General features: G+C 49.7%; 1 protein-coding gene across 1 annotated transcript in view; it reads left to right on the top strand.

Annotated features, from left to right (window-relative positions):
- The window catches only part of LOC141174501 (SITS-binding protein-like), a 112,914-nt gene that overhangs the window by 63,391 nt on the left and 30,711 nt on the right, over positions 1–18,812 (top strand). The window contains exons 3-5 of the mRNA XM_073659430.1: positions 16,122–16,329; positions 18,135–18,285; positions 18,418–18,612. Of these exons, the coding sequence (XP_073515531.1) occupies positions 16,122–16,329; positions 18,135–18,285; positions 18,418–18,612 (554 nt within the window). The remainder of the gene's footprint in view (positions 1–16,121; positions 16,330–18,134; positions 18,286–18,417; positions 18,613–18,812) is intronic.

The following is an 18,812-nucleotide window of genomic DNA, read 5'->3' as shown; positions in this document are numbered from 1 at the left end:
ACAATGGGAGCAGGAAACCTTTGCACAAGCTCACCCTTTCCCTCAGGGTCAAAGACCAACCCTTCCACTGGTCCACTCTCTGGGCGGCAGTTTTAAGTCTACTTTCCCAGTTTTTGGTTGGGTAATCACCCTGGCCAAATTCAACGCCTAGGATCTTGGCATACTCTTGGGGCTCTGGGAGGGTGTCCGGGAGATCAAACCTGGGATCTCCTCCCCCCAGCCAAAGACTCCCACACTTGCTCCGATTGACAATGGAACCAGAGGCCCTGGAGTAGCCCTCCACCTCAGACATCACTGCCCGCACCTCCTCTTTTGAGGAGACAAAAACAGAGACATCATCAGCATAGGCCACTACCTTCAGGGCGGCCTCCCGTTCGCCCGCCTGGTCCATCCTCACCCCCGCTATTGGTCCACGATCCACCCTCCTTATGAAGGGATCAATCGCGAACACATACAGCAGGGGACTGAGAGGACATCCCTGACGAACGCCGGAGCCCACCGCAAAGGCCTGTCCAATCCAACCATTCACAAGTGGGAAACTCTCCCCCCCTCTGTACAATGTCTTCAGCCAGTCCACGAACCTCCCTGGCAGACCATACCTCAGAAGAGTGGACCACAGGTACTCGTGATCAACCCGGTCAAAGGCTTTGGCCTGATCCAAGGACAGCAGATACCCCTTCCAGAGGCCAGCCCTACCCTGCTCCACAGCCTCCCGGACACCGAGAACAGCACTAAAAGTGCTACGGCCAGGAACACAGCAGTGCTGGGACTCAGAAAGGAGCCGTGGCGCAAACTTCACCAACCTATTAAAGAGTACTTTAGCCAAAACCTTCCTGTCCACATTGAGAAGCGCTATGGGCCTCCAGTTCTCAATGTGCGACGGATCCTTTCCCTTAGAAAGAAGGATCAAAGCTGACCTCCTCATTGATCTCGGAAGAGTGCCCGAGGAGAGACACTCATTAAAAACCTGAGTCAATAAGGGGACCAAAAGGTCCTTAAAGGTCTTGTAGAACTCCGACGTTAAGCCGTCCGGACCTGGTGATTTTTTGAGCTGGAGCCCGTCAATCGCCAGTCTAACTTCCTCTTCTTTGATCTCATCCACCAAGACATCGAGCGAGGGGTCTACCCCTGATTCAGGAATGGCCTCAGCCAGGAAAGCCGACGTCTCATCTCGATCCAGCTCCCTCCTCCCCAAGAGATGTGAGTAAAAGGATCTGACGACCTCCAAGATCCCTGACCTGGACCTGGTCAGGGATCCTGTACTGTCCCTCAGACCCGCCACTATCTTACTACTCACTGACATCTTGCAGTTTCTGTAGGGGTCGGGTGAGCGATACTTCCCGAAGTCCCTCTCAAAAACCAAAGATGTGTGCCTATCATACTGACATCTCTTGAGTAAGGCTTTCACCCTGGTGATGTCCTCACGGCCACCCCCAGTCGAGACAAGTTCCTCGAGTTTCCTCCTCAGGCCCCGATACAGGAGATCCCTGTTCAGGCTTCTGAGGTTAGAAAGCTGGCGGAAGAATCTCGCCACCCGATGTTTGAAGATCTCCCACCACTCTGACTTAGTGTTACCAAGGCCCAGTAGCGGTACCTGACTTTGAAAGAAATCCTCAAAGGACTGTCTTACAGCTGCTTCCTTCAGGAGTGACGAATTCAGCTTCCAAAAACCTCTTCCCATCCGAGGAGTCTCTGTAACATTCAGAGAAAACATAATCAGGCAGTGGTCGGAGAATTCAACCTCTACCACCGATAAAGGTGAAGAGACTGCCTCCTCCTTCAAATAAAACCTGTCTATTCTAGACCTAGTCTGACTACCTCTGAAATAAGTGTAACCCGCGTGGCCCGTGGTGTTCCGGATGTGGACATCCACTAGGCGAGCCTCACTAACTATGCTATTCAAGGCGACGCTGTCGTAGGCCAACCGGTCTCTGGAACCTCCTCTGTCTTGGGGCCTCGAGACATTGTTGAAGTCCCCTCCAAAGACCACCCGTCGGCTACAAAACAAAAAGGGTTTAATACTCATAAAGAGACACTTGCGGTCCCACTTAGTCTGGGGACCATAGATGTTTATGAGCCGAAGCTCTTGTCCCCTTATGAACACATCCAAGATCAAGCACCTCCCCATTTCCAACTCAATAACCCGTCGGCATACTACATCTGCGGTCTTGAAAAGGACCGCCACACCGCTATACGGCTCAGCCGCAAGAGACCAATAGGAAGGCCCGTGTACCCACTCCCTCTTAGCTTTTTTAAGGGACGTGAGATCGACCAACCTGGTCTCCTGCAAAAACAAAATGTCGGCATCAAGCTGGCCGAGAAAATGGAAGGCCGTGAACCTAGCCGCATCAGACTTTATGCTGGCAACATTAATGGTCGCCAGCGTCAACGGGGTGAGTGCCGCCATCATGAGTGATCAGGTTGGACAGCGACCTTCTTCCCACCCACCTTACCCTTTACATGTGCTCCATTTTCCTCCTCAGAGGACGATATAGCACGTTTCAGGCACACCGACACATCCATACCTGCTGTTCCACACACAACTTTAACGGGCACAACTGTTTCAGGCGCACCCTTGCCCTTGTCAGGAGGCCCTGGGTCGACCCCCCCCACCAGAGGCCCGGTTTCCCCAACCCCCGATGTTGAGGGCCTGGCGCCCCCTTTAGCCCCTACATCCTTGTCCGCAACCCCCAGCACCAGACCCCCCTCCTCCCCCCCATCTGAAGACAAGGGAGACTCGCTTAGGGCCTGGTACTGGTTGGAGAGCTCCACCGGAGGAAGGGAGGAAGAGCCTTCCTTTGGCACCTGGCCCCGGGTTGCCTTCTCCTTCGAGTTACCCTTCTTCCTCACCCTTTTCTTCTCCCTTTTCTTTTGCTGTTGCCACTCTTCATTCCCCCCCTCATCCACACCTTCGCTGGATGAGGATAAGGGAGAGGTGGCCCCATCCTCCCTGACCATCCTCCTGACCTCTTCGTCTATCTCACTGTCCGGGACCTCAGCTGCAAGCTCCCCCGAACTAGGGACCAGAGGCAGGGACATAATCCCCTGGTCCCTCTCCACCACTCTCCTCGGACGCTGCTCTTTCCCTCCCGCCTCAGGGGGAGTTCTGCTCCTCACCGGTCCCTTACTTCCTACGCCGCCGCTAGTCCCTTCACCGGCTGGTCTGGTCCTCGCCTCCTCCCTACCAGCACCTCCCGGATTCAGGCCAACATTGGCATAGGAGCGCGGACAGCGACTAAACGGGTGTCCCAAGACACCACACAGGTTACGGCCAGATGACCCACCCCTCCACACATTGCGCACTTCTCCACCTTACACCCCGCGCTGAAGTGAGAGGGGCTGCCGCACCTGTGGCACAACTTCGGCTGCCCCTGGTAAAAGATCAGGATTCGGTCCCTTCCCAAGAATGTTGAAGTGGGAATGTGGGTAACCGAGTAACCCGAGACCTTCAGTTTTACCATAAAGGTCCAGGCCCCTGACCAGATGCCATGCTTGTCCAGATTCTTTTTGGGAATCTGGACCACCTCCCCATACCTGCTCAGCCAGGTCATGATGTCCATCTCAGAAAGTGACTCGTTACTGGTGAGCACGGTCACTTTCTTCACTGAGTTTTGGCGAGAGATAGCCTGGACTATAAACCCTCGCCATTCAGGGCAAATCCGAGCCAGCTCATACTGAGACCAGAAGAGCTCTAGGCCCTCCGATCTCACAAAGCTGACGTCGAAAAAGGTGGCACCATAGGGATGAATCAGGGCATAGATGTCATCAGCCCTGAAGCCCATCCCCAGGAAAAGCTCCACCACCTTGTCCCTAGAGGGGCAAGTTTCATTGCCTTCCCACCGGAGACGGACCACATTCCTACGGACGCCACCCTGCCCTGCTGTCGGCAGAGACCACGTAACGTTCTCTGCCCCTAACTCTCGGAAGGCGGACAGACCATGTCGGTCTATCCAGAACGATAAATCTACCTCCCTACCCTCCACTGTAATGGACTGCTCTCCCCTCTTCAGGGCGTCCAGGAGACGCCATTGCAAGTAACCCTGCCCAGTGTCCCCTGACAAGGACCCTCCACTACCCGCGGCAGCGGCCGCCGCAAAGGTGCGGACATGTGAATCGCCCTCTAACGAGGCCGCCAACGAACTGGGATTCCTTGGCCTCACACTTGGCCCCTCATTCACACTCACACTCTGCCTCACAGCCTCACCTACCGCCCCTGCACCACTACCATCACCACCAGCCGTACCACTCACCACTTCCATACCTGCATCCTCACCTCCATCCTCACCTCCTTCATGTACCCCATTCATCCCCACCTCATGCACCCCATCCATGCTAGCCAGAACAGGTGGGGTACTAACCGCTTTACCCAAGGTCCTGGCATCACTGGGGGGGGTTTCAGGACACTCACCACATCCGCAGCATTGTCCTTACTCCCCTTCTCCCCCTCTGCCACCTTGGACCCTCTAATATTCATGCGCTGGGTATCACAGGGGCCGGGATTTTGGGCGCCGGGTTTTACCAACCTCACAGGTGCAGACACCCCAGCCGGTTTACCCCCGGCAGCCTTGTCCCCAGCATGCGGCCCCTCAACCCTCTGGCCAGATATGGAAGCAGTGTCTCTCTCCTCCCCCACCATCCTCCGGACCTCAGCCAAGATCTCTGAAAAAGCTGCTCCGGCTCCACCGCCACAACCCCCACCTTCCTCTGCCCGAGACCCAGAGGCCATGGGAGACAGAGACGGGAACTCCACCACACTGAATATGTCTGGCGCCACTGCCAGCGATGACCCTTTGCCATCCCTACTGTCCTCCGTAGGGATCGCCACACCATCACCACTCGCCTTACATTTGCCTTTACTCTCCCCACCGGACCTGCGCCGAGGACCAACTTCATGATTCGGGCGCCCTTGACCGGTGGGGGTTACACAGGAGACAGCAGCAGCATCAGTATCATCATTAAACACGTAACGCATACTCACCGTCTCCTGTGCCTTCTTCTTGCGCCCCTTCTTCTTTCCAGGTCCCGGATCTTCGTCCCCGAACCAAAAATGCTGGAGGTTCACCGGGGACTCCAGCAACCGGATGGCCGCCATGAGCCCCCCGGACCCCGAAGACGCCTCCATGTCCTCCTCCTCTGATGTGCTGGAGGCAGGCAGCGCCACCTGCTCAGGACGCAGACCGGAAGATTTAGGAGGCTCCCCAGTAACGCCGGCAGGCTGCTCGACCGGGGTTACTGCCACCTCCTGGGACACTGTTCCTGGATCCGTCTCTGTCTTCCCTGCTGTTTTCCCTGCTGCCTCCCTCCCAGCCGCAGGTTTCTTCTGGGTAACTCCAGGTGCTGTGGTGGGCAGGACGAGGGGCGGGGCACTGGCGCAAGGCTTGCTGAGCCTTCTGGTACTATAAGCATTGCTTGCTGCTTTTTCTTTCATGTCCCTCCTGCCTCCCTCCTTCCCTCCGCCCACAGACTGTACAGAGGCAGTGCAGAGAGCTGCGGTGGGCAGGACTAGAGGCGGACCAGCAGACCGGGAACTGCTGGGCTCTGCAGTTCCACTCGCGGCTCTCATGGCAGCTGCGCCGAGCGCTGAGGTGGGCGGGGCTTGGGGCGGGTTGGCAGACTGGGGGCCGCTGGGCTCGGTAGTTCCATGTGTGCCTCTCATGGTGGCCGCGCTGAGTGCCGAGGTGGGCGGGGCTAGGGGCGGACTGGTAGACCGGGTGCCGCTGGGCTCTGCAGTTCCACGTGTCTCTCTCATGGTGGCCATGCCGAATGTCGAGGTGGGCGGGGCTTGGGGCGGGTTGGCAGACTGGGGCCCGCTGGGCTCGGTAGTTCCACGTGTGCCTCTCATGGTGGCCGCGCTGAGCGCCGAGGTGGGCGGGGCTAGGGGCGGGCTGGCAGACCGGGTGCCGCTGGGCTCTGCAGTTCCACGTGTGTCTCGCATGGTGGCCACGCCGATTGCCAAGGTGGGCGGGGCTAGGGGCGGGCCGGCAGACCGGGTGCCGCTGGGCTCTGCAGTTCTACGTGTGTCTCTCATGGTGGCCACGCCGAGCGCTGAGGTGGGTGGGGCAAGGGGCGGAGCCCCGGACCGCGATCCCCCGGCCTTTGTGCCCGCACCCACACTATCCTCTGCTCGCACTAACAGCGCGCCACTTCCTCCACCCCCCACCTTCTCCTCCTCCATGGCTGGGGTAACCCCCGGGGCAGCACCCAGAGCTGTGGTGGGTGGGACAGGGGGCGGGGCTCCAGACAAACGTTCCTTTCCAGGCTCCTGGCTGCCATGCGTAGTCCTGGGAGTGCCTTCACTGGCCGGCAGGCCCCCTTCACACGCCCCCCTTCCTTGCTGCGTGGTTAACCCCTCCTGGCCCGAGAACCGCCGATCATTAGAGAATTTCTCCAGAAAGGGACCCGCAGCCCTCTCTATTTCTGCCTGCCTCTGCTCCACCTCGGCGATCCTATCCTTGACCCTCTGGATTTGCGTGGCGATCGCCGGGCGCTTCCTCTGGGCTGCTGCATTATATAGCGCCTTGGCCTGCCGCAAGTCCAGCAGGAGTTTCGCCAGTGCCACCTTCCCCTTTTCGTGGCACCGCAACATCTCCACCACCCGCTGGGAGAAAGCCTCCGCTGACTCGTCCGGGCCCCTCTCGGCCCATGGGGCACTCCCCTTGCTTCCCTTGGGCTTGCCAGTCACCTTGTTAGCCGATGCCGGCATGCTCACCGTAGCCGTTTCACGCTGGGACAGCCTCCCAGACCTCCTCACAGAGTCCTCCGATGGATCCATATTCAGTCCTCCGACCCCACCCGGCCCAGACCGGGAGGGCCGGAGCCCGGGGATACCCACCGACACCCCTGCCTCGGTCCTGGGAAAACGAAGAGGCAAGGGTCGGGCTTAGAAAAAAGTCCTAGTTGGAGCTTCCCAGGAGCTCCTCCACACAGCTCTCACTCAGCTAGGAACACAGGCCACACCTCCTCCACTTCCTGCTACCGTGGCTGCTGGCATGAGACTTGCCCTCCAATAGATCCTTGTAAATGGATTTAAAGTGTATTCATTCAAATTAGAGAGACAATTTAAATTAAAAAGCTTAGAGCTGCCTCCACCACAGGGGGGCTCGCTCGACCCACCAGCGGACAGGCACCAGTATTGGGAGAGGGGGGCTGGCCGTCAGGGTTCACCGCGGCTCTGGCACAAACCCGGCGACACGGAGGTGGCACGGGCAGGAGCGGACTGGCCGTGTCGGCTTCTCACTTTTTGGATTTTAGAAGGGCATGACATGCCTATATCTGTGTCTCCCCCTCCTTTTACTCCTCCACCTCTTTTCTTTTCTCATGACTATATGTACTTGTCACTTTTCCATGTGTTAGTTATGTCTTCTGAGCAGTTTGTCAGCTTTTGGACACCTTTGAAGGTGTTTTCTATGTGTTTTTATGTGTTTTTGTTTGCCTGCCATTGGTTTTAACGGTGTTCGAAGGTGTTCGACGAACAGTTCGACGAACAGTTCGGCGAACACACGGGTGTTCGACGAACCGAACCGAACTCTAACACTACGGGGGTGGCTCAACACTAGTCTTAAGTAATTTATTACCTATAGTAGTAAGAAGCTAGGGTGCAGCCAGGCCTGAGGGTCATAGAGGAGGTGGCCAAACTGCGACATGAGTTCTCTTATAGGAAACTGAAGATGCAATGGCACTGTAAGGAGGGTCTGGCCTGCATCAAATGCACTTGGAGAGTAGTAGTGAACAGTCGTACCAACGTAACTCAGCCAGTAAGATCCAAGAGCCATAGCGACACACCTCGACCCGTGTGGAGGTTCCCATAATGGTTTGCTGGACTGATGTAACCTGTAATAAAATAATAAAAGCAATGTATTGCCACATATAACCATACATTTCATGTCTCTGTGTTGTGCAGAAGATGTATATGTCTATGCTGTTTGATGTGTATACTTCTCATCAAGTTGTTTAGAGAAGAAAAGTTTATTTTTAGACTCTGTTCTCCCTCATTCATCTGTGTTTCATCTGGTCCTGACCTGCCATGTCAAGTGGCAGCATGCGGTCTGCGGAGGCGTATCGCCAAGGTAACAGCAGCGCATGCCCAGCCAGGACTCCCATTTTCATGTGGCATGGCGGGGCACGGATGATGGGCACTTGGCCACGGCTGCCATCCTTCCCATTACAGTGGAATGCAATTTGCATTGATCATATGTGCCAGGTCCCCAAGAAACGAGTTGGATGGGTCAAAAGAGATGGGGATAGTGTCTGTCCTTCAAATTTTCTCCACTTGACAATGTGCAAGGATGAAATAAAATCAAGAGAACCAGAGTAGCCAGCATGCTTAACAGTGATTGCATCTTTGGGATGACATATACCAAATTCTTGTAGTCAGTGAAGACTTAAAAAGGAAATTTTGCAGCCTTCAAGAGATGTTTCCATTTATATAAAGCAGGTTTCACCACTAGCAACTCATGGGCACTAGAGATGAGTGGACTTCGCCAAATGCCCCTGTAAAAATTAAATTCACAGCAAATAAAATTGCACGAATCTCAATAACAGAAAATTGTAATTACTCAGAAAATAGACGTGGGGAAGAAAGAGAGAGAGAACATCGCTGACCACAAGAGCTTACACTTTACAGGAGAAAGAGAGAGGACCCTGCTGCTCATAAGAGCTTATACTCTGCAGGAGAGAGAGAAGACCCTACTGATCATAAGAGCTTATACTCTACAGGAGAGAGAGAAGACCCTACTGATCATAAGAGCTTATACTCTACAGGAGAGAGAGAGGATCCCACTGACCATAAGAGCTTACACTCTACAGGAGAGAGAGAGGACCCCGCTGACCATAAGAGCTTACACTCTACAGCAGAGAGAGAGGACCCCACTGACCATAAGAGCTTACACTCTACAGGAGAGAGAGGACCCTGCTGATCATAAGAGCTTATACTCTACAGGAGAGAGAGAGGATCCCACTGATCATAAGAGCTTATACTCTACAAGAGAGAGAGAGGACCCCACTGACAATAAAAGCTTACACCCTATGGAAAGAGAGGACCACACTGACCAAAGGGCTTAAACTCTACAGAAGAGAAAGAGGACCCTGCTGATCATATGAGCTTACACTCTACAGGAGAGAGAGGACCCCGCTGATCATAAGTGCTTACACTCTACAGGAGAGAGAGGACACCACTGATCATAACAGCTTACACTCTACAGGATAGAGAGGACCCCGCTGATCATAAGAGCTTACACTCTACAGGAGAGAGAGGACCCTGCTGAACATAAGAGCTTACACCAGAGGCGTAGCTAGGGTTTTGTTCAGGGGGGGGCGAAACTTCTGAGTGGGCCCCTTACCAGGTAGCCCTGATTACCTGATTACAGCTATGGTGGCGCACCGAGATAGTGGATGTAGGAGAACCTCAGCAGATGACCCCGCTGTTACTAAAAATAATCTCTATACAAAGACCAGCACTGATACTACTGCCATATGGTGACATATATTGATAGATGCCAGTCCTGCAGAACATAAAAAAGATCACAGCACGGTTATATAGGTGCATCTCACAAAATTAGAATATCATCAAAAAGTTAATTTATTTCAGTTCTTCAATACAAAAAGTGAAACTCATATATTATATAGAGTCATTACAAACAGAGTGATCTATTTCAAGTGTTTATTTCTGTTAATGTTGATGATTATGGCTTACAGCCAATGAAAACACAAAAGTCATTATCTCAGTAAATTAGAATACTTTATAACAACAGCTTGAATAATGTTTTTAAAATCTGAAATGTTGTCCTACTGAAATGTATGTTCAGTAAAGGCCCTCAATACTTGGTCGGGGCTCCTTTTGCATCAATTACTGCATCAATGCAGCGTGGCATGGAGGCGATCAGCCTGTGGCACTGCTGAGGTGTTATGGAAGCCCAGGTTGCTTTGATAGCAGCCTTCAGTTCGTCTGCATTGTTGGGTCTGGTGTCTCTCATCTTCCTCTTGACAATACCCTCAGGTGAGTTTGCTGGCTAATCAAGCACAGTGATACTGTTGTTTTTACACCAGGTATTGGTACTTTTGGCAGTGTGGACAGGTGCCAAGTCCTGCTGGATAATGACATTTCCATTTCCAAAAAGCTTGTAGGCAGAGGGAAGCATGAAGTGCGCTAAAATTTCCTGGTAGACGGCTGCGCTGACTTTGGTCTTGATAAAACACAGTGGACCTGTAATGACCGGAACGCTGGTCGAATGTTTATGAGGGATACGGCGCTGCTATGAATGACTCCGACCCTGTATAGTGGCAAATAACTTTCTTTATACTGGTCACACAAATGACAGGGTTAAACGAATCTACAAAATATGGGCCACAACAGCCACTAACACAAAATACGAGTTATGCAGCCTGAGAGAGCCCAAGTGCCAATCTCACGGGAATGAGCCAAACTACCCCTGGGCTATGCCGCTCCCACCCTTATTCAGTACAGGGCCTACCCAGGATGTTACCGCGGACGTGGCACATGGTCCTCCCAGGAATATAACCTTACACCCCCCTCCCACACTAATACAATGGGATCTGGGTACCCTTGTTTTCCCTTTAGAGAACACTCATATATATTTAGCCAATGTGTTACCTATACAGTGTATAGTTTCTCATCTTACAAGAGCAAAGAGAAATCTCTCAGACTTAATCCATATACAAACAGTTAACAAGCTCAACCTTTTATTAGACCCTGATCTCTGGCCACAGGGTTTGATCAGCTTCTCCTTCTCACCAAGCTCTTCAGCACATGCAGGTGTAAGCGGGAATTAGAATCAATCTCAGTCTCACAGTGTAGTTCACAATAGGGCTCCTTTGTAGTATCCACGTGCACAGAGTCTTATTATGTCAGATCCTTCACAATCTGTGGATCAAGCCTGATCAGTCCATCAGCAGTGATATACACCAGGCAGTTCTCAGCACTACTGGAATCACTAACTAGCTTTCCGTAACTGACTACACAGTTGGTGACTGGTCACATCTCAGTTACTCACAAGGCACAGCTTCTTCTTGGACACACCGTCTGGCTGCAGTCTGTACAAGCTCCCAAACGTCCCCCTGGGCATCAGACACGTCTCGTATCCTTAGAGGACTTCCTGGTTCTGTGTTTCCCCGGCTTTTTTACAGATCCCCAGACTTTTTATTTACTAGTTTCTTGCTGACCCCTAATGGCCAGACTAAGTCATTGCAGGAGAAATTTATACTGTCAGTAATATGAACTCATTACTAAAAAGACATGTCAACATGTTACACTCCACCCCACTTACAATTTGGCATCCCGACAAATGGTTTCATACCACTCATATGTAACACATACTACTCAGGATTATATCGCATCAGTGGAACACCAGCTGTGCTCCTCTCCGATCTCCGCAAACCAGTACCTACCGAACTCGATGGAGGGTCCACCACATCTAGTGGAACAGTAACATCAGTGGCGGTGTCTGGAACACCTGGAACTTGCGCTATCGGACTCTGCACATCCGAGGGTCTCACCTCAAAGTCATCCCAACAGTCGCATTCAAAATTGCTCGGTGCAACCGCCATAGGTGGCGCAGGTGACTCAGGGTGACAGGCGGGTGTGTCGGACATACACCTCTTTAGCCAGTTCCGGTGCATTGTGCGACAGGGTCCAATGCCCCCGTCGGAAACCACTGTGTACACACTTCCCCCTGGGAATACCCTTTCCACTACTGTGTAGGGCGTATCCTCCCACCTGTCGCTCAACTTCCCTCCCGGATGCGTGACTCGCACTAGCACCTTATAACCCACCCAAAACTCATCTAGGTGCATCGGCCCCCGATCTCAGTGGGGATGATCCTGAACACGGTCTTTTACTAACGGTGGATTTCCCGCAACCTTCGGCGATGATCCTGGACCCACTCACTGGCTGTACGATATTCTGGTTCATCGGGTACAGTGAGACTCAGTTCTTCGATCTCTCGCCCAGGCCGACCAAACATCATTGCGTAAGGAGTGAATCCTGTGGTGCTATGGACCCGATTGTTATAGGCCCACATAAGTTCTGGGAGGAACTCAGTCCATTGCTCCTTCTGCCTCTGTTCAAGCGTTCTCAGCATCTGGAGCGAGGTTCGGTTGAACCGTTCATAGGCCCCATTTCCCTGCAGATGGTAGGGCGTTGTCCGGGATTGCTGAATCCCATAGACTTGTAGCAACTCCGCTATGAGCTGACCTTGGAAGCAAGCGCCTTGATCTGAATGTATCCTTTGAGCACACCCATAAACCTGGATGAAATGCTAGCAAATTGCCTCCGCTGCGGAATTAGCAGTCTGATTCTTGCTGGGGACAGCGACGGCAAACTTAGTAAAGTGATCAGTCATGACCAGACATGAATGATGACCACTTCTGGCATACCCAATTGACAAATAATCCACCATTAGTACTTCCAGTGGGGCAGACATCACGATTATCTGGACAGGAGCCCTCTGCTCCGGGGACTTATTCAGCTCACATGCCCGGCACCTCAGGCATGCCCGGCATGCCCAGTAATCTGAACTCATTACTAAAAAGACATGTAAACATGTTACAGACTTACACCAGCAGATGACATGTCTCCCCAAACCATCACTGATTGTGGAAACTTCACACTAGACCTCAAGCCGCTTGGATTGTGGCCTCTCCACTCTTCCTCCAGACTCTGGGACCTTGATTTCCAAATGAAATGCAAAATTTACTTTACATTTACTTAGTGTCAATGACTGCCTTCTGAACATCTGTCAAGTCAAGAGTCTTCCCCATGATTGTGGAGCCTACTGAAATAGACTAAGGGACCCTTTAAAACGCGTAGGAAGCCTTTGCAGGTGTTTTTTGTTAATTATTCTAATTTGCTGAGATAATGACTTTTGTGTTTTCATTGGTTGTAAGCCATAATCGTCAACATTAACAGAAATAAATACTTGAAATAGATCACTCTGTTTATAATGACTCTATATAATGTACGAGTTTCACTTTTTGTATTGAAGAACTGAAATAAATGAACTTTTTGATGATATTCTAATTTAGTGAGATGCAACTGTATATTGTAATTTACAGCTGATGTTCTTTCTGATTAAATTGTTCATTTTTCCCGTCTTTTCCATCTGGCCCAGACCAACACGACAACTCCTCCATCCAGGACTCAGTCTCAGGTCTGCAGCGATCACAACAAAGACACATTTGACTCCTTACATTTCAGGCCCCGTCCTCATCTATTCCCAACCTGCACGAACTCATCCTGCTGATACCCCAATACTGAGCCACTGCCGTATGTGTCCCTATTACTGCACCTGCTGTACATCCTCTAGATGGTTAAACAAACCTCTAGAATATAGTAATGCCGTATGCAAGTGCCATAGAAAACAGTGCCCACATTTTGCACCCCAGAAAGTAATAATGCCTTCTGTTTACCCCTTTGACAGTCATAATAACCTAAGTTCCCCTATAACGATAAGTGCCCACTTAACATTAAAACATGTCCTGAGTCTCCCCCCATGTACAGCTCCCCTATACACAGTATGATGCTCTCCTATACACAGTATAATGCTCCCTCACTGTATAGTACGCCCCACACAGTATACTGACCCCTTAGTAGCCCCCTAAATGATGGCTCCAACACTGTATGATGGCCCCCACACTGCACAAAGACCCCACCTTATCTCCCACACTGTATGATGGCCCCCACACTATACAAAGACCCCACATTATATCCCACACTGTATGAAAGCCCCCACACTGTGCCAAGACCCCACATTATCTTCCACACTGTATGATGGCCCCCACACTGTGCTAAGACCCCACATTATCTCCCACACTGTATGATGGCCCCCACACTGTGCCAAGACACCACATTATCTCCCACACTGTATGATGGCCCCCACACTGTGCCAAGACCCCACATTATCTCCCACACTGTATGATGGCCCACACATTATATAAAGACCCCACATTATCTCCCACACTGTATAATGGCCCCCACACTATACAAAGACCACATATTATCTTCCACACTGTATGAAAGCCCTCACACTGTGCAAATACCCCACATTATCTCCCACACTGTATGACCCTAACTGTAATCCTCACACTGTATAAATAGCCTCCATATAGTATAATGCACCAGATAGTCCTTCATATAGTTTAAGCCCCTCATAGGCAGAGTCTGTAGTATAATCCCCCCCCATAGGCAGTCTGTAGCATAATCCCCCCATACGCAGTCTGTAGCATAATCCCCCCCCATAGGCAGTCTGTGGCATAATCCCCCCATAGGCAGTCTGTAGCATAATCCCCCCATAGGCAGTCTGTAGTATAATCTCCCCCCCATAGGCAGTCTGTAGTATAATCTCCCCCCCATAGGCAGTCTGTAGTACAATCTCCTCCCCCCCATAGGCAGTCTGTAGTATAATCTCCTCCCCATAGGCAGTCTGTAGCATTACCCCCCCATAGGCAGTCTGTAGCATAACCCCCCCATAGGCAGTCTGTAGCATAACCCCCCCCATAGGCAGTCTGTAGTATAATCTCCCCCCCATAGGCAGTCTGTAGTATAATCTCCTCCCCCCCATAGGCAGTCTGTAGTATAATCTCCCCCCCATAGGCAGTCTGTAGCATAATCTCCTCCCCCCAATAGGCAGTCTGTAGCATAATCTCCTCCCCCCCATAGGCAGTCTGTAGCATAATCTCCTCCCCCCAATAGGCAGTCTGTAGCATAATCTCCTCCCCCCAATAGGCAGTCTGTAGCATAATCTCCCCCCCCCCATAGGCAGTCTGTTGTATAATCTCCCCCTCATAGGCAGTCTGTTGCATAATCTCCCCCCATAGGTAATCTGTAGCATAATCCCCCCCATAGGCAGTCTGTAGCATAATCCTTCCCATAGCCAGTATGTAACATAATCCCTCCCATAGGCAGCCTGATAGTGATCTGGTTTAAAGAATGTATTTTCCTAAATATTATTAGGAAATTAATATGTCATAAATGGGTTCCATCTAACTTCAGATAGGTAATATGCATCTGCCACGGGTTATCTGTGACTAATTTATTTTTTTCTTATGTCCCTAAGAATTTACAGGCAGGTAGTTGCTAACTACCTGCCTTTTCTGCTCGTCACCAGTTTTACAGACCACTCTTACCAGCAATTCTGCGGCTTCCACTGATGTCACATCGACAGGGCAGCATCTTCTCTTCTGTTCTGCTCTATCGACGGGGCATGACTGCCGATGTGATGCTGATTGACAGACGGATCCCATCCCTGCTGCCTAACCGCAGGGAGCCGGCGGTCAATCGGTATGACATTGGCAGTCACACTTCTTCGACAGAGCAATCCAGAAGAGGAGGAACAGCTGCTATGTTGATGTGAAGCAGCAGAATCGCCGGCAGGTGCGGTCTGTGACCTCTCTGTACCGGTGGCAAGTAGAACAGTCAGGTAAATAGCAACTTCTTAGGCCCATGGTAAAAAAATAAAATAGTCCCGGATAACTCCTTTAAACTCCATGATTAGATCACTGCTGGGAATAATTAACACTGCTATAGAAAGTAAAGGGGCATGATTGTATGGTGGTGCCAGTTTGGGAGAAAAGAAACATCTGACAGGTTCCTATTACATGCACAGCCCATTGCTTTGAATGGACACTGTATAATGGATGATCTTCCCTTTGAGGAGCTATAGGGAAATTAAACTATTGCTGCCCGGTTCAACAGAAATACTGGTGGCTGTGGGTCCTAGTGGCAGGACCTCATGTAATCAGCTCCATGCTGCAATTATCCAGCATTTAGGCCTTTTTTTATTGAAATTAAGGGAATTCCTCAAATTTGGAGAAATGTGAGATAAAGCATTGATCACAGTTACTTTTCTGAGCTTTCTGTTACCAATATGATAAAATAACAGTACAGAAGGCATTTCTCTCCCTTACCTCAAACGACTGCCTATCTAGTGCCTACTGAATTAGGAACCTCTCACGCTTTAGTAGAAAGTAGAAATGATTTACAGGCATTGTCATTTCATCAGCCCCCCACAAGATTAGGGAAGGAAAAATAAGAAGGATTCTCTTTGTAACTACAATATTCTCGGCATTTGGTGGATGATGTATTATTATTATTATCATTTTTTTACCAGGTGTTTCAGTGCTAATCAATCCAGATACTCCAATTTCCATGACAATTGAGAGGAATAAATATTTTTGTGTGGAGACACCAGCGAGCACTGAGAGGTTTCCATTGCAATATACTATATGTGCTGGGCAAACCATCCAGACCGTTCATCAAGAAATAGGAAACCAGCTGTACAAGAGCCAGAGGAAGCTACCAAACCTCAGCATTGTCAGGTAACATCAAAAACACAGGCAAAGGGATTATTTTACTATTTATTGCAGCATCCCTGGAGTTTTTCTCCCCATCTTACATACAGTGCTGAAATTAAATATTTGATACACTGCCAGTTTTGCAAATTTTCCCACCTACAAAGAACGGAGATGTCTGTATTTTTTATCGTAGGTATACTTCACCTGTGAGAGACAGAATCTAAAAACAAAATCCAGAAAATCACATTGTATGATTTTTACATAATTAAATTGCATTTTATTGCATGAAATAAGTATTTGATCACTTACCAACCAGCAAGAATTCTGGCTCTCACAGACCTGTTAGTTTTTCTTTAAGAAGCCCTCCTACTCTGCACTCATTACCTGTATTAATTGCACTTGTTTGAACGTGTTACCTGTATAGAAAGACACCTGTCCACACACTCAATCAATCACACCCCAACCTCTCCACCGTGGCCAAGACCAAAGAGCCATCTAAGGACACCAGGGACAAAATTGTAGACCTGCACAAGATGGGCTACAGGACAATAGGCAAGCAGCTTGGTGAGAAGGCAACAACCGTTGGCACAATTATTAGAATATGGAAGAAACCCAAGATGACTGTTAATCTTCCTCGGATGGGGCTCGATGCAAGATCTCACCTCGTGGGGTAAGATGATTCAGAGAAAGGTCCGGAATCAGCCCAGAACTACACAGGAGGACAAGATCAATGGCTTGAAGACAACAGGGACCACAGTCTCAAACATTACCATTAGTAACACACTACACCATCATGGATTAAAATCCTGCAGGGCACGCCCGGTCTCCCTACTCATGCCAGTGCATACCAGGCCCGTTTGAAGTTTGCCAATGACCAATTGGATGATCCAAAGGAGGCATGGGAGAAGGGAATGTGCTCAGATGAGGCCAAATTAGAACTTTTTGTTATCAACTCTACTCGCCGTTTTTGGAGGAAGAAGAAGAATGAATACAACCCCAAGAAACAACATACTTTGGGGGTGCAGTTCTGCAAAGGGGATAGGATGACTGCACCGTATTGAAGGGAGGATGGATGGAGTCAAACATCGAGAGATTTTGGCCAACAACTTCCTTCCCTCAGTAAGAGCATTGAAGATGAGTCGTGGCTGGGTCTTCCAGCATGAAAATGACCCGAATCACACAGCCAGGGAAACTAAGGAGTGGCTCCGTATGAAGCATTTCAAGATTCTGGAATAGTCTAGCCAGTCTCCAGACCTGAACTCAATAGAACATCTTTGGAGTGAGCTGAAACTCAATGTTTCTGCACCCATTAAGTAAAATAGGTAATTTGCATCTTTTGGAAAATACCCAGCATAAAAAACTCACCATAAAACTAATTGTGGGGACATAGCCCAACAGTTTTAACAGTTCTGCCTAAGGCTAGGGTCACACCACCGTAATTTCTCTCATCTGAGAGAATAGGTCTGATTATGCTAATCATGCTCTGATCAGAATGTGATCACAGTGTGATCCAATTTTCTTGGATGAGGAGAAGATGGGAAAAAAATGTCTCCATCTACTCCATTTTTTCAGTTTGTTAAAATTGGTTTGCACTCTGATGTCATCCAAGTGGAGCACGATGTTTTCAATAACCTCATTGCCTTGCATAATCGAGTGCATGGCCCCATAGGATAACGTTGGTACAAGTGCGATTCGATGTTTTGTCGGATTGTACTCGGACAGAAAATACAGTCGTCTGCACGAGCCCTAATTCATGTCGATTAGAACATAAAGTACTTTGCCATTTAGCAGTACAGGTTAATGATGATTATTTTATAAAAAAAAAACAGGATGCCAATCTGGAAACACTATGGGGTGTCTGACTCTGCAGCAAAACTTGAAAGAGAAGTGAGATCGTTCCATAATAAATTGAGGAGGCATGGGCTAGGGGAGTGCCTGATATCCCTCAATGAACATTCCACAGTGTTACTCTCTATGAAGGTGAGCTTGCTTGTCGTGTGCACCTTGCAATATGTAGAAAAAAATATATATCCGAAACTACAAGTCAACATTATAAAAAGGTGTTTTAATTACTGTAAACATATTTTATTTCTTACTTTTTTTTTTTAAAAGGACCACATATCAATCACAGACCAAGGTGGAGAGACTCAAAGACATCGCAGGGATCCATATAGTATTAAGACCCTCAATATTTCAATAACCTTATCTCTGTACCAAAGTGTTAACTCTGAACAACTGCAGAACTATTTGAATGAAGGACAAGACAACTACTGGCTCAGCCTGCGCTCTCATGTAGATGGCTCACTGGTATATATCAAGCTTTTATTAACTGGTTGTATATCTAAAGTGTTATTCACTCAGCAAATTATAACCTTATCTGTAGACTACTACTTGGAACCTCAATCATCCCGAAAATGGGACTCTGAAGTGCCTTGTTTTAATAAAGCGATGGATTTGGATTCGTACCTCTGCTCCATTTATGGTCCATAGAACTTCCTTGTTGTCGT

This window comes from Phyllobates terribilis, unplaced genomic scaffold (genome assembly GCF_046119375.1).
Source record: "Phyllobates terribilis strain yellow unplaced genomic scaffold, ASM4611937v1 Scaffold_13__5_contigs__length_258822181, whole genome shotgun sequence".
In the NCBI taxonomy this organism is placed as follows: Eukaryota; Metazoa; Chordata; class Amphibia; order Anura; family Dendrobatidae; genus Phyllobates; species Phyllobates terribilis.
The sequence above is the reverse complement of the archived record's forward strand: the minus strand, read 5'-3'. Positions and strand labels throughout refer to the sequence as shown.